Here is a 13,656-nt window from a genome sequence, read left to right on the forward strand (position 1 = left end):
TGCGAGATCTGTCCCCAGATGTGGAGCGCTGTGCTTCGAGACCCAGGTGCCCAGCCGCTAACACATCAGGAGCACTGGGCTTGCAGAAAATGAGGAGGAAATGTGCTCTCAGCAAAATGTGCTTTTCAAAACTGTACTTAATGTGCGGAAAGATTGCATTACAGAAGATTTCTTTGCCCCCTCAAGTACAGCTTCTGTTGACTTTGTAGGAAAGCTTGAAGAGATCTCTGTGTTTCCAAGTCCATTTGGTGCAGTGGGACATGATTTAAAAAACTGTGGTACAAGGTCTGCTCCAGCATGTAAGATCATCAAAAGGCCTTGTGTTGGCTCGGTTTTTAGAGTCTGAACTTTAAAGTATCAGTCTTAATAAGGTGATTTTGGTAATGAAATGGTTTCTGGAAGGTGATTGTACTAACCAAAATTTAAAAGAAAATCTGCATTAGCAGCAAGGAGAAAATTATTTAATGCATCAAAAGGTTTTTTTCCTCCCCTTATTGGCTCTTAGCATGCATAACTATGTAGTCAACAAGGCAAGGTTATAATTGAACTTTTCATTTCCAATAAGTCAATTGTGTACATTGCTCAGTGAATGGAGACTACAAGTAGAAAATCCACACGTGGAGAGATTGAGTTGTAAATTTTTCAAAAGATTGCTTAATCACTGATGGATACTTAGAATAATTATTTACCATAGGTATTATGGTAGTCAAATTTAAACAAATCATTGGTAAAAGCAATAAAAATCAGTAATTGGTCATGCTTTGAATCTGGCTCTGATGATGTGATTTTTTTTTTTTCCCCACCCTCCTTCCATCTTATTTTTGCCAGTAGGTTGGGACACTCGGAAGTCTACCATTGTACAACATGCTGCAGTTAAGACCCTCACCTACCTTTTCGATGGGATGTCATCTGTTAGCCATTGTGGCTCTCTTATTTTCCCACGTGGACCTTATAAGTGCAGAGACAGAAATGGAAGGAGAAGTTAATGAAACTGGCGAGTGTACTGGCTCATATTACTGTAAGAAAGGGGTGATTTTACCCATTTGGGAACCCCAAGACCCTTCCTTTGGAGACAAAATTGCTAGAGCTACTGTGTATTTTGTGGCCATGGTCTACATGTTTCTTGGAGTCTCTATCATTGCCGACCGGTTCATGTCCTCTATAGAAGTTATCACATCTCAAGAGAAAGAAATAACTATAAAGAAACCCAATGGAGAGACCACCAAGACCACTGTGAGGATCTGGAATGAGACGGTTTCCAACCTGACCTTGATGGCCCTGGGATCTTCTGCTCCAGAGATTCTCCTTTCCGTAATTGAAGTGTGCGGCCATAACTTTACAGCAGGAGACCTGGGTCCTAGCACCATCGTGGGAAGTGCTGCATTCAATATGTTCATCATTATTGCCCTTTGTGTCTACGTGGTCCCAGATGGAGAGACGAGGAAGATAAAGCATTTGCGTGTGTTTTTTGTGACAGCAGCCTGGAGCATCTTTGCCTATACTTGGCTTTACATTATTTTGTCCGTCATCTCTCCTGGGGTCGTAGAGGTCTGGGAAGGTTTGCTTACCTTCTTCTTCTTTCCCATCTGTGTCGTGTTCGCTTGGGTAGCAGATAGGAGGCTTCTTTTCTATAAGTATGTCTACAAGAGGTATCGGGCTGGCAAGCAGAGGGGAATGATCATCGAGCATGAAGGAGACAGGCCATCTTCCAAGACTGAAATTGAAATGGACGGGAAAGTGGTCAACTCCCACGTTGACAATTTCTTAGATGGCGCTCTTGTTCTGGAGGTCGATGAGAGGGACCAAGATGATGAAGAGGCCAGGCGAGAAATGGCAAGGATTCTGAAGGAGCTCAAGCAGAAGCACCCAGAGAAAGAAATAGAGCAATTAATAGAATTAGCTAACTACCAAGTCCTAAGTCAGCAGCAAAAGAGTCGAGCTTTTTACCGCATCCAAGCTACCCGCCTGATGACTGGAGCTGGCAACATTTTAAAGAGACACGCAGCTGACCAGGCAAGGAAGGCTGTCAGCATGCATGAGGTCAACACCGAAGTGGCTGAAAATGACCCTGTGAGTCAGATCTTCTTTGAACAAGGGACCTATCAGTGTCTGGAGAACTGCGGTACCGTTGCCCTGACCATTATTCGCAGAGGTGGCGACTTGACTAACACTGTGTTTGTTGACTTCAGAACAGAGGATGGCACTGCCAATGCTGGGTCTGATTATGAATTTACCGAAGGAACTGTGGTCTTCAAGCCTGGTGAGACCCAGAAGGAAATCAGAGTTGGCATCATTGATGACGATATCTTTGAGGAGGATGAAAATTTCCTTGTGCATTTGAGCAATGTCAAAGTCTCTTGTGATGCCTCAGAAGATGGCATCCTGGAAGCCAATCATGTTTCTACACTCGCTTGCCTCGGATCTCCTTCCACTGCCACTGTGACCATTTTTGATGATGACCATGCAGGCATCTTTACCTTTGAGGAGCCTGTGACTCACGTGAGTGAGAGCATTGGCATTATGGAGGTGAAGGTATTGAGAACATCTGGAGCTCGAGGAAATGTTATCGTTCCCTATAAAACCATCGAAGGGACAGCCAGAGGCGGAGGCGAGGACTTCGAGGACACTTGTGGAGAGCTTGAATTCCAGAACGATGAAATTGTGTAAGTTGTTTTTTTATACCTGTGTGTGGGGTCGAGTGCCTTGGTGGACAGGAGAGTGGATGTCATTTTTTTTTTTTTTTTAAACTAAATGGCACACAAGGAATGGAATATTTGCTATACAAGACCACTTGAAAATGCCCCCTGCTGTGCCACACTTATCAATCTGCTCCATATAGAGATCTTCATTTGGTTCTATTTTTAACTACTGTACTTTTGCATAATTTAAGTGCATTATAGCAGTTATGATAGAATGAGTTTTGTGACACAATTTATCAAACCGCTTTTGATGGGTTGGGAAATTTGTATTCTAGTTTGAATCACATAATACACACGCAGAAAGGGAACATTTATTTATTTATTTATCAAAAGGGAATATTTAGAACATTACATTAAGTTTCTAACTTATTACTGAGTACAAATTGGGAAAGCTTAAAAAGGAAACACCTTTGAAAAGAATTTCCTGGCTACCAAGGCTGGCTGGAATGTTTTTTTGCTGCTTTTATCTGATGCTGTATATTTGTGACGATGTAAGATAATGTTTCTGCTTACATGGTAATGCTTAATTAGGACTTAATGACCACCCCTGCTTTTTTTAGTCTTACGCCAGTGTGAGGAAAGTTATACAGCTCTTATGGAGTTCTAGTCTGATTTTATTTGCCATGGTTAGGTAAACCCTTCTACCCTATTGACAGAGCGATGGGAAGAGAATATGATTCCGTCCAAGCCTCCTTGTTGACAGGGAACAGGTCAGAGAAAAGAACTGGGAACAATTTACTCTTCCTATTGGCACTTCATGGTGACACTTGCTAATGTATCACCAGGTGCCTGGTTGTGCAATGATTCTGCCTTTGACAGCTGCTGTTTAGAACTGTTCCTTCTCCCTTGCCTAAGAGGGGGCATTATACTCACCAAATGCAAGCCAGAAAGTTGACTCAACAAGCAGTGTCTAAACGGGAAGGAAGGAAGGAGGGAGAAAAGGAAGGAAGGAAGGAAAGAAGAAAGGAAGGTAGGATGGATGGAAGGAAGGAGGAAAGGAAGGAACGAAGGAAACTATAATATTTGCAATACAACAGAGGACATTACAATGATTGATCATGTTGGTTGAATCATTGGCAACTTAGGAATTTCCAGGAAAGAAAAAATATATATAATACAGTTTGTTCTAAAAATGGTTAACTCTTGCGTAAACGTTATGTGATGTGTCAAATGCCAAGTACATTCTCTCCAAAATGAAATTTCTCTTGCTAAAAGAAGAGGGTGGAGGGGGACGGGGGTGGAAATGGGCAGAGGGAAGAGATGTTCCTGCAGATGCCTTCCTTTTTACTTCTCTTTGATACTGTATTATAGAGATGAACTCTTACTGAGTGTGATATCATGATGAAATCAAAGCAAAGATGATAATATCCACCTTTAGATGTGTGGGGCTAACTTTGGATGAATATCTGTTTTCTGTTGGTTCTTATATTGTTAATGTTCCACGTGTTGAGGTGTGTTTTGTTGGACATGTATTTTACTGAAAGATAGTAATATAGAAGCAAATGAATATCCTGCATACTTACGGAAGGATTTTCCCAGAGGCCTTGTATTGAATGGGATCCTGCCCACAATTAGCTCATAAACTTGAATCCTTTCTTAGGGATTCTTTCTCATTATATTTTCTAATCGTTTCAGTTATGGAACCCTGTCGTATGAGATGGCCCTTGTAATCCATGTAAAAGTATATTGCATGTTACTAAAGGAGTATTGAATATTCTTAAATGAACTCACAAGGGTAGCACTCAAATAGGACCCAATGGGTATTTTGTTTTGTTTATTCATTTTACTTAGGATGTTTTCTCCTGAAAATTTGGTCTTGCTTTTTGCTAAAAAGAACGGCTCTGTACTTGTTTATTTGAGAGGCAGTCTTTCCTTATCGATTCTGCTGTCCAGGACTTTACTAAACTGTAGATAAATAACCTTTTTTTGGACACAATGTAGAAGAGGAAGAAGGGAAAAAAAAAAAAGACTGAGAGTGATTTGATGGAATAATTTATTCTGCCGAACTCCATTTAAAACATTCACCCTATGCCGTTAAATTGATTTAATTCTTGCTAAGGAAGGAATAGTGCCAAATTCCAGCTTTAGAGATTTAAATATCTTGTGAAAATTGGTAGGATGGGTAGTATTATTGGCATGCCATCTGTGTGTGTGTGTGTGTGTGTGTGTGTGTGTATTCTTAGGAGTATTCTAGATCAATCACTATTCCTGGTTTAATAAAAACTCTTACTGTATTTTATTCCCTAAGTTGAAATATGAAATTTTAGAAATGTCCAACATCTTACTGATCAGTGGGACAAAATTACAGCCCTCCATTTTTTTTTTTCTAGAATTTTTATTTTAAAGAGTCTTCATCCTGACGTTATAGAGTGCTGAGAAGCTTTGTAGATACTTACTACCTCTGTTGCTTAAATAAATTTGTTTAGGTGACTGGGACTTAGCCTTCAGCTAGGCACCGAGGATTTCAACATAATGCTTCTAGAGAAACATGATATTATCAAAGGCCCCTTGTTTTTCTCCTTTTTCTCTTTCTCTTCCCTTTTCTTCATGGGTCATTCTTCCCCTGGAAGTTGTTTCTAATGCCAGGTCCACACAGTCAGACCCAAGTGACAGAGTTGCCATCAGCTGGACCATGCGGACTTCAACCCGGTTTTTCTTGAAGAATGAATTTGTCTCATCCAATTACATAATTCATCTTGAGAGGTGACTTTCTTAAAAACCTACAATACATAGATAGGATTGTTGATGCCAGTGAACTTTATTAACTATTTTTTTTAAATCTTTTTTTTTTGCTTTTCTGTTTAATGTTGTGCACAAAGCCAGAATTTATGGTTTCTTTTCAGAGCACCATAAAGAAATGCTAGGAAAAGCCTGGATTTCAAACTAGCCTATTTTAAAAAGCCATAAAGACAGGTAGATAGTTTTACCTTGGGTCCAGTGTAATCAGGGATGGAGATCAAGAGGCAGGCAGCTTTACTGATTCTTCAGTTTCAAAAGCAAGATAGATTCCTAATCTCTGATCTTATTTTTGTAGAAGTCATTTAAATGTATAATATAAGCATATCCGTACCTATTCATTCACATTTCTATATAAATGAGTTGAATTATTTCAACCTGATCTTTTTTAAGATCGAAATCTGTATCTGAAAAAGATACTGATAAGTGATAAGTGGTGCTTGGAACCTTAAATAAAGTGTATTCTCAGTAAGGCATTTTCAAATTACAATGCAAAACCCATTAATAGAGATAATTAACAGTTAGCACGTGCTTTTGTATCAACTCAATCAATGACAAATACTAAGCCCATGCCAGCTAATCTTGACTTTCAACAGGGAATTCTGTCTAATGTTAACAGCTAATAAAAAATAAATGAAGAACATGCCAATTTGATTTGTGGTTTGGTAGGTGATATCCACAAATTTGAAGAGCCACTAATGGTTGTTTTTTAATGATGCTAGTTTAGTGGTAATAATTATTACAAAATGTTGTTTGGTCTTCCAAGGTCTAACATGAGCTTGACTGTTCTGGAAATTAGGTTAATTAGGTTAATTAACTAATGTAGATACAAATCAAATTCAATTACCTAGTTATAACCCAATAACAATACTTTTGGAAGAGGACTCAAAAGATCACGAGCATTTACTATTACCTATTTAAAATACAGAGTTGAAAGATGAGGTGTGTGGGTTGGAAAATGCATGGACTATATTCTTCAACAAATCAGATTCCTGGGGGTTTCTAGCTACAATAATTTATTAATCAATGGATCTGTCCAAAATTGATTTTGCTTTAATGACTAATGTGTTTTCAGGTATGATTGTGACTCTTATTTTTATGTTGTTAGTCACTGTACAGTACATCATTAGTTTTTGATATAGAGTTCCATGATTCATTGATTGCATATAAAACGCAGCGATTGTGACTTTGTTAAGTTTAGAAAATACGATATGCAAGATGTCCCAACAAATATAGCTATTTGACACTCAATATTTATATTGCTTTTTCTGGAGAAAGAAACAGAAAAGAAATAAAATTTCAGTATTATATAGGCTCAATGGCATTATTATTATTATACTCCAGGAAGAAGAAATACTTTGTTTTTGCTACCTATATTACCAGTATTCTATTCTTGCTCTATAGAATTCCAGGGAGTAAAGACCTCGCTTTATAAGAGAGCAGTTCAGTTCGGAGAGTAGGACAAATGTATAATGCAAGAAAGCAGCCCGCTGTTTAAGAAAAAAAAAAGATGAAACAAAAATTGTAAGAAAACTTCAGGTGGTCAGAACAGAAGAATAGTTTTGTATCTTTAGGGGATTCAGAAATGATGAAAAGCACTACAGAAAATAATGCTAGACAGGAAAGGCCATTAGTACATATGTGAATTCAACATACTCAAGATTTACTTTATGGAAGAAGAATTTTATTTGATACATTTAATCTATTAGAATGATGGAACCATGATTTTATACTGATATAAAACTTTCTTAGGTAATATGCTGACGTAAGAAATTTAGATGAAATGATTTTAGGATTTTAATGGATTTCTGCTTTGGTGGATTATCTTCTCAGACTGCAATATTTGTCTCTTCTTAAATCCAAACCACGTGTAGTATCATCTGCAAATCTAAATTATAAGTACAAGAAGTGTTTTTATAAATGCATATGTTTTCATGAATGCAGAACTATTACAAACATAAGGCAGGGTAACAGCCAAAAAATATTTTGACTTCCCATTCAATATTGCCAGAAGCCTAAATTGATTATGTGCTGCAGGGTTGTTTACTTTGTCAATCAGATTGCCATGTTTACTGTGGTAATCTCATTTTCCCACTGCTGATTAGAGTTTAGGGTTATAATATAGTTATGTAAAGAAGTTTTATCTTAGCAAATGAGAAGATATCGTAGTTCAGACACACTGAAGTGTTTAAATTATGGACTCTTTTCTGAATCATCATTCAAGGTCATTCCAGAGGGGGATGATTGCTTTACTTGGTTAGGGCTGGAATAGAATTCCTGTACCAATCACTCTGCACAACCTTAATAAGCTACTGATCTGTGCCCAGTACTGGGCTAGTTATTACGAAGGGAACAGAAAAAATCTATTCCTTATCCTCTAAAATGGGAGATGATGAGATAACTCATATTTTGAAAGGGACACACACCATTATGAAGACATGTGGGACACAGTAGAAGTCTAAATTTTGGACAAAATATTTGGAGTTGCTTTTGAAGGACAGAAGGCATAACCAGAGAGAAAAATGTGTTTTTTAAGATGGAGTAGTATCTTGGTAAACCTGAAAGTATGGACCATTTCACTAAATAGACGGGATGGTTATCAAACTGAATGAAAGATGCAATGAACAGTGATTTTCTTTAATGGGATTTTAGATCATCATGAAGGTATTTAAATTAATCTGAGTATATGTCCCTTTAAGCTAGTCACAGAAGAGCAAACACCTAATGATTCAACTTATATGAGATAGCTAAAATATTCACTCCTAGAAACAGAAAGCAGAATTGTGGTTGCCAGGGGCAGAGTGGGGGAGGAAAGCGAGGGGTTCAAATCAGCAGGTATAATGTTTCAGTAATGCAAAATGAATTAATTCTAGAGAGCTACTATACAACAACATTGAGCCTGTAGTTAGCACTATTGTACTGTGCACTTAAAATCTGTTAAGAGAGTAGAGTTCAGGGTGTCTGGGTGGCTCAGTGGGTTAAAACCTCTACCTTTGGCTTGGGTTGTGGTCCCAGGATCTTGCTTGCGATAGAGCCCAGCATTGGGCTCTCTGCTCAGTGGGGAGCCTGTTTCCCTCTCACTCTTCTGCCTGCCTCTCTGCCTACTTGTTATCTCTGTCTGTCAAATAAATAAATAAAGTCTTAAAAGAAAAAAAAGAGGGTAGAGCTCATGTTAAGAGTTTTATATTAAATTAGGTAAATATAAATAAAAGAGCTGATCTACTTTTAAAAAAGAAAAAGCTCAAGTGCTTGTCTCTCTCTACCAGATTGCCTCTTGTAGTTCTAAAGAAAATTTACAAGATTTCTAATAACATGTGGTCTAATAACATGCACTTTGTGAATTAGTGGTTGATCTCTAGGGATGCTTTTGACTTACCTGAATCCTGTTCCCCCTTGAGCTGCCCTTAACCCATTGCACTTCCCCCTTTTGTCCCATTTTTTCAGGGTTAGCAGGGCACAGCCACCTTCTTGGTAAAGACTGAGCAGGTTTTATACTAAATTGTTGAAGTAGGAAGCAATTTTCTTTGTTTTGTTTTGCTTTTTTTCTGAGGACACTGGTAACCCGGGGAAGAGACTTAGGCATGTTTAATTCCTTTGAATGAGCAATCTTGAGGGTCTAACACCTATGGTGGGGTTATTTGTTGTTATGCTGCTCTGTCCTTACTAGCTCAGGTGTAGAAGCCTGCCTGTGGGTTTCAGTGTATTGAGAACAATAGAGGCTTTCCCATAAAATATCTCCATCATGTTCTGTCGTGGTTCCTGACATCTGCTCATGGGAGATACATTCTGGGGGGTTGGGGAAGCTGTTAGGCCGCTATTACATTATACACACCACGCGATTCTTAAGTGTTATCCTTGCGAGAGGATAGAACAGAAGTGGTTTCGGGCCAGGTGGCAGGAAAGAAAGAGAGGACAGCCAAATGTAAGGTGGGTGAGTGGCACTAGCCATGATCTTTGTAACTGCTCAGGAGGAGCCCACAGCAGGGAGCCCTGTGGAAGGTGCCGGCCAAGGAAGCAAGAGACTGCGGCAGCTAGTGGCTTTAGCTTCTGGCTTCCCACACTGCCTTGTGCTTTCTGCTCTGATAGTGGGGAAGTCCAGAAGGCCCTGGGAGGGAATGCAAGCCGTCAACAATATGGGCAGAATTAAAGGAAATCTCCTCCTTTGCTTCCTCTCCTGGCTCGACATACTGCCTACGTAATGCCCATCTATTTGCCAAAGGTTGAGCCAGCCGGGGCTCATTCTTCTCTCAGGCCCATACAGCTGTCTCACTGTAGAGCCAGGCGAAATAAACAATGCCTTTTCATTTCCTGCCTTTCTCCTGAGGATTTGTGCTCTAGATGACATTTTCTTTCCTTCTTATAATGTCTCCACAGGGTCAGATAGGGGAATAGACATTGTGTTCTTTGGTGACAGCAGAAGAGAGGGAGGCAGGGGGCAAAAACAGAGCCCAGCACAGAACTTTGCCTTTCAGGCTGGTGTTCATAACAGGTCACCCAGGGAAATTTCCTTACACCTGGTGATTCAGGTAGTGATGAAACAGCCTGGGATATTTTATTTCCAGGAGGCTGAGGCATGGGGGATCTGGAGTTCTGGGTACTCTTGAAGCCCTGCAGTGACCCTAGAAACTAAGACCACTCCACTTTTCCATGTTAGATTCCCTGAGATAAAGATGGACTTAGAAGGAATTCAACTTGGATTCCATACCTACGGTTGAGCTCTACCTTGGTTTCCTCCGAGCTTCGTGATTTTCAGGAAATGACTTGCGCTCACCTCACCTGTAAAATGAGGATGACAGTGGTAGTTGGTGGCTGGGTAGTGGTGATTGGGGTGGTGATGGTTGTGATAGGGGCAGGGGTGGAGGAGGTGGATGTGGTGGTGGTGGTAATGGCGTTGGAGGTGGTTTGGGATGTGATGGTGGTGCTGGTGGTGATGGTGGTGGTCTTGCTGCTATTGGAGGTGATGGTTTTAGAGATGGTGCTGGTGCTGGTGGTAGTAGTAGTAGTGGTGTTGGTGGTGTTGGTGTTGGAGCTGGTGGTGATGATGGTGGTAGTTGTGGTTCTGGTGTTAGAGAGGGCGGTTCTGGATAGGGTGGTGGTCAGGAGGTGATAATGACGGTGGAGATGGTAGTGGTCTGAGATGTGTTGGGAGCCAGGTTTCATGCTGTTTTTCTTACAATGTTCATTTGATTTCATCTTCATAACAACTGTTAGCTAGGTGCTTTTATACTGCTTTCACAGATGGAGAACCTGAGGCTTCACACAGCTAATAGGGATGGATCTAGAATTTAGCGGTAGGGCTGCCTGACTATAAAATCTGCAGGGCTTCATTTGGGGTGGTTCTCCTTCGGAACGACTTTCCCAGGTGAGGATGAGCATGTGGGAGGGAGGGGGTTTTTAGTGTGGTCATCTGGACTGCAGCATCTACTCACGTGGTTCTGAGGATGAGAAACTAGAGCAGCGGTCTATGTTTTCTGGAACTGCTGAACATGCATGAACCACACTGTACCCCACCCCCACTCTCTGTTAACTCAGAAGCGCCATGAGTAAACTGAGTGTGAAAGGCAAGAACATGCTAATGGTATAATCCTTCCATGTACCTGACCTGTTCAATTATTGTCTATTTTTTTGTCCCTTGTGGTATTTATTTTCACTTTGTGCCTAAATGAAAAAGAAACTTCTTTATTAGTAGCTATCTGTCATTGCCTGCATTGGCCTTGTATGGTGTAACTTCCTAACAAGGCTGAACAGTGAATGTAGCTTTTCTCTGTTCTTAAAATAGTAGTTTCTTGGTCGATCTTTCTTATGTATGTTACAAGACAATGTAAATTAATGACAGAGAAGCATTACCAAAGGATGCTTGTTACCTTATCAGCACAGCCAACAGCTTACCAAGTTCAGTTCTTGGTCCCCCCAGAAATGGTAAGAATTCTTGGTTAGGAAGTTTTCTAGAACAAGGGACGCATGTGACAGTTCCTCTGATACAAACCTGCGCAAGTGAAATGGAAATTTTAGATACTTTTTAAAAAAGCCCAATGCCAAGTCACTCTTGCTTCCAAACTATATTTTCCCTAGGGGACAAGAACAGTAACAAAGAAAACTTCTACTTAAAATCAGATGACTGTCAAATGATAACTTGCATACACTCTATACAAAAATCAGTGTTCAAGTGTGTCTGTCACTACTTTGCTTTTTGAATAGAGTAGTTTTATTTTATTTGTCTTTTTAAGTTTGGGAGGTGAATTATTGGTCTGTTTGGAGTAAACTTGTTGTCAATGTGTTTATAAATATAATTAATTATAACCTCTAACAGAAGCCCCCAGAGGTTCTCTTTCAACAGGAAAGTTTTCTCTTACAACACATACACATGCACTCATTTACCAAGGTAAAGGTGAGAAAGTAAAATTAAGTCCTGTTTACATAGAGCTTAATATTTAGGGCACAGTTAAAAACAAAAACAAAAACAAAAACAAAAAACCAAAAAAAAACAATTCTCAGAGGATAGCTTTCATTCTCACATATAAAATGTTATAAACTTGACACAGTTTTAAAAATGAGCTATTTAGTTCAATGTGTGTATCTCTGAATGTGAGATTTAGGTATTAGCTGAAAGAGGGAGAGAGAGAGGAGGCAGAGAGAGGCGGGAAGGAGAGGGGTCAGAAGGGGGAAGATTGGGGATCAAGAAAGGGGCAGAGGGAATGGGGGGGAGGTCAGATGGGGGCAGAGAGGTGTGGTGACAGAGGTGTGGACACCGAGAAAGGGACAAAAGGAGGAAGCCAGGAGATAGAGTGGGGGGAGGGGAGGGAGAGGGACAGGGAAGGGGAAAGGGGGACGGAAAGAGAAGAGAGGCAGAGAAGTACCTCCAGGCAGAGGGGGGAGGAGGACAAAAGAGAGCGGTGGGGGGGCAGGGGCAGAGGGAGGCTCAAAGAGTAAGGAAAGGGAGGGGAGGGGTAGGCAGATAAAGAGCCAGGAGGGAAGAAGGGAGGCAGGCAGAGGGACAGAGACAGATACAAAGAATTTGCAACCCTGATTAGATTTCAGTTATTACTAAAACGAAGTGAAGCCTGAAATTAGTCCCGATTCTTGCTCAAGCAAACAAAAGGCAGAAGGAGAGTACGAGAGTAGACAGGGGATTCACTCAAGCTGCTGCTTTATTAAAAACAGACAACAACTTTGTCCTTGAAACCAAATGTATATACAGTTGCCTCAGGATGTTTGGGAAGCCAGAGGAAGCTTATGGAATCTTCTTAGATCTGAGAGAATGGGTAGGGGCACTACCTTTTCACTGGTTCCCGCTTTCAGCAAAGGTTTGAGGAGCACCTGTTCTGTGTCGAGGTCGTTGCAAGGTTATGGAAGAGCAATGGAGACAAAGATGTGGTGCCATGGACCTCATGTCCCTGAGGTGGAGATGGGGATAACTCAGTCAAACACTAGTGCGGGTGTTTCACTACCCCGTGCCTTCTTTGGCATTCTCTTGGCACTCTTAGTATTGATGGGGCTCTTGCTGGTGGTTAGGCTGAGAACAAATGATAATGAGCTGGCAGCATCACCCGGCCATGGCCACCTCTGACAGCAGCAACCCACTCAGTGCCTGCTCTTGGTTCATGGAAGTGATGGACTCAGAGGGGTGTGGTGTAAGGAAAGGAAGCCATATTGGTTTCACTTGGCTCGCACTGTTTCCTTATCTTCTGCGTTATTGAGGGAGCTTATGCCACCCCGTGTGAGTTCTTCTCTGAAATGATATTATATTGAGCATGAACGAGCAAGGCTATTACAGACACCATAGCTACCTAGCCCAGCGACTTGCTGGGGCTCGGTGCCTTCAGGGTCTCGGACTCTGGTAGGCTAGCATCTCAGAACATCCTGACGTGCTATTGAAGGAGGACACCCAGATTTCAAGGAAAGACTGAAAGCTGTGGGAGGTCTCTTTGAGTTGCTGTTAATACGGACAAAAGGACTCTATATGCATGAATTCTGGGATACGTTTAAACTGTTGTATTATAGGAAGTGATTCGTCTGACCCACACATAGTCTCTAATAGAATGGTAGAATATGAACAGTATTAAATAATGTATCAATAACACAATCACTATAAACATGACTATAGATAAAATACCAAGTATCCTAAAATAATCACATAAAGCATATCAAGTCCTCATCTGGATGGGTACCTGACAATATCTATGGCCAAAATATCCTGCAAAACTTCATTGTTGAGTGACAG

The 13,656-nt window shown here is 40.6% G+C and overlaps 1 protein-coding gene across 16 annotated transcripts in view; it reads left to right on the forward strand.

The window, feature by feature from the left end:
• Positions 1-13,656, forward strand: part of SLC8A1 (solute carrier family 8 member A1) — a 379,615-nt gene that overhangs the window by 74,934 nt on the left and 291,025 nt on the right. For 11 of the 16 annotated variants that reach the window (XM_032352866.1, XM_032352872.1, XM_032352878.1 and 8 more), the window contains one exon: positions 832-2,663. In XM_032352866.1, coding sequence (XP_032208757.1) covers positions 832-2,663 — 1,832 coding nt within the window. Of the gene's footprint in view, positions 1-828; positions 2,664-13,656 lie in introns of all 16 variants that reach the window. The other 5 variants (XM_032352871.1, XM_032352870.1, XM_032352874.1 and 2 more) reach the window with 1 other exon arrangement.

The sequence above is a fragment of the Mustela erminea genome, chromosome 7 (genome assembly GCF_009829155.1).
Source record: "Mustela erminea isolate mMusErm1 chromosome 7, mMusErm1.Pri, whole genome shotgun sequence".
Classification (NCBI taxonomy): domain Eukaryota; kingdom Metazoa; phylum Chordata; class Mammalia; order Carnivora; family Mustelidae; genus Mustela; species Mustela erminea.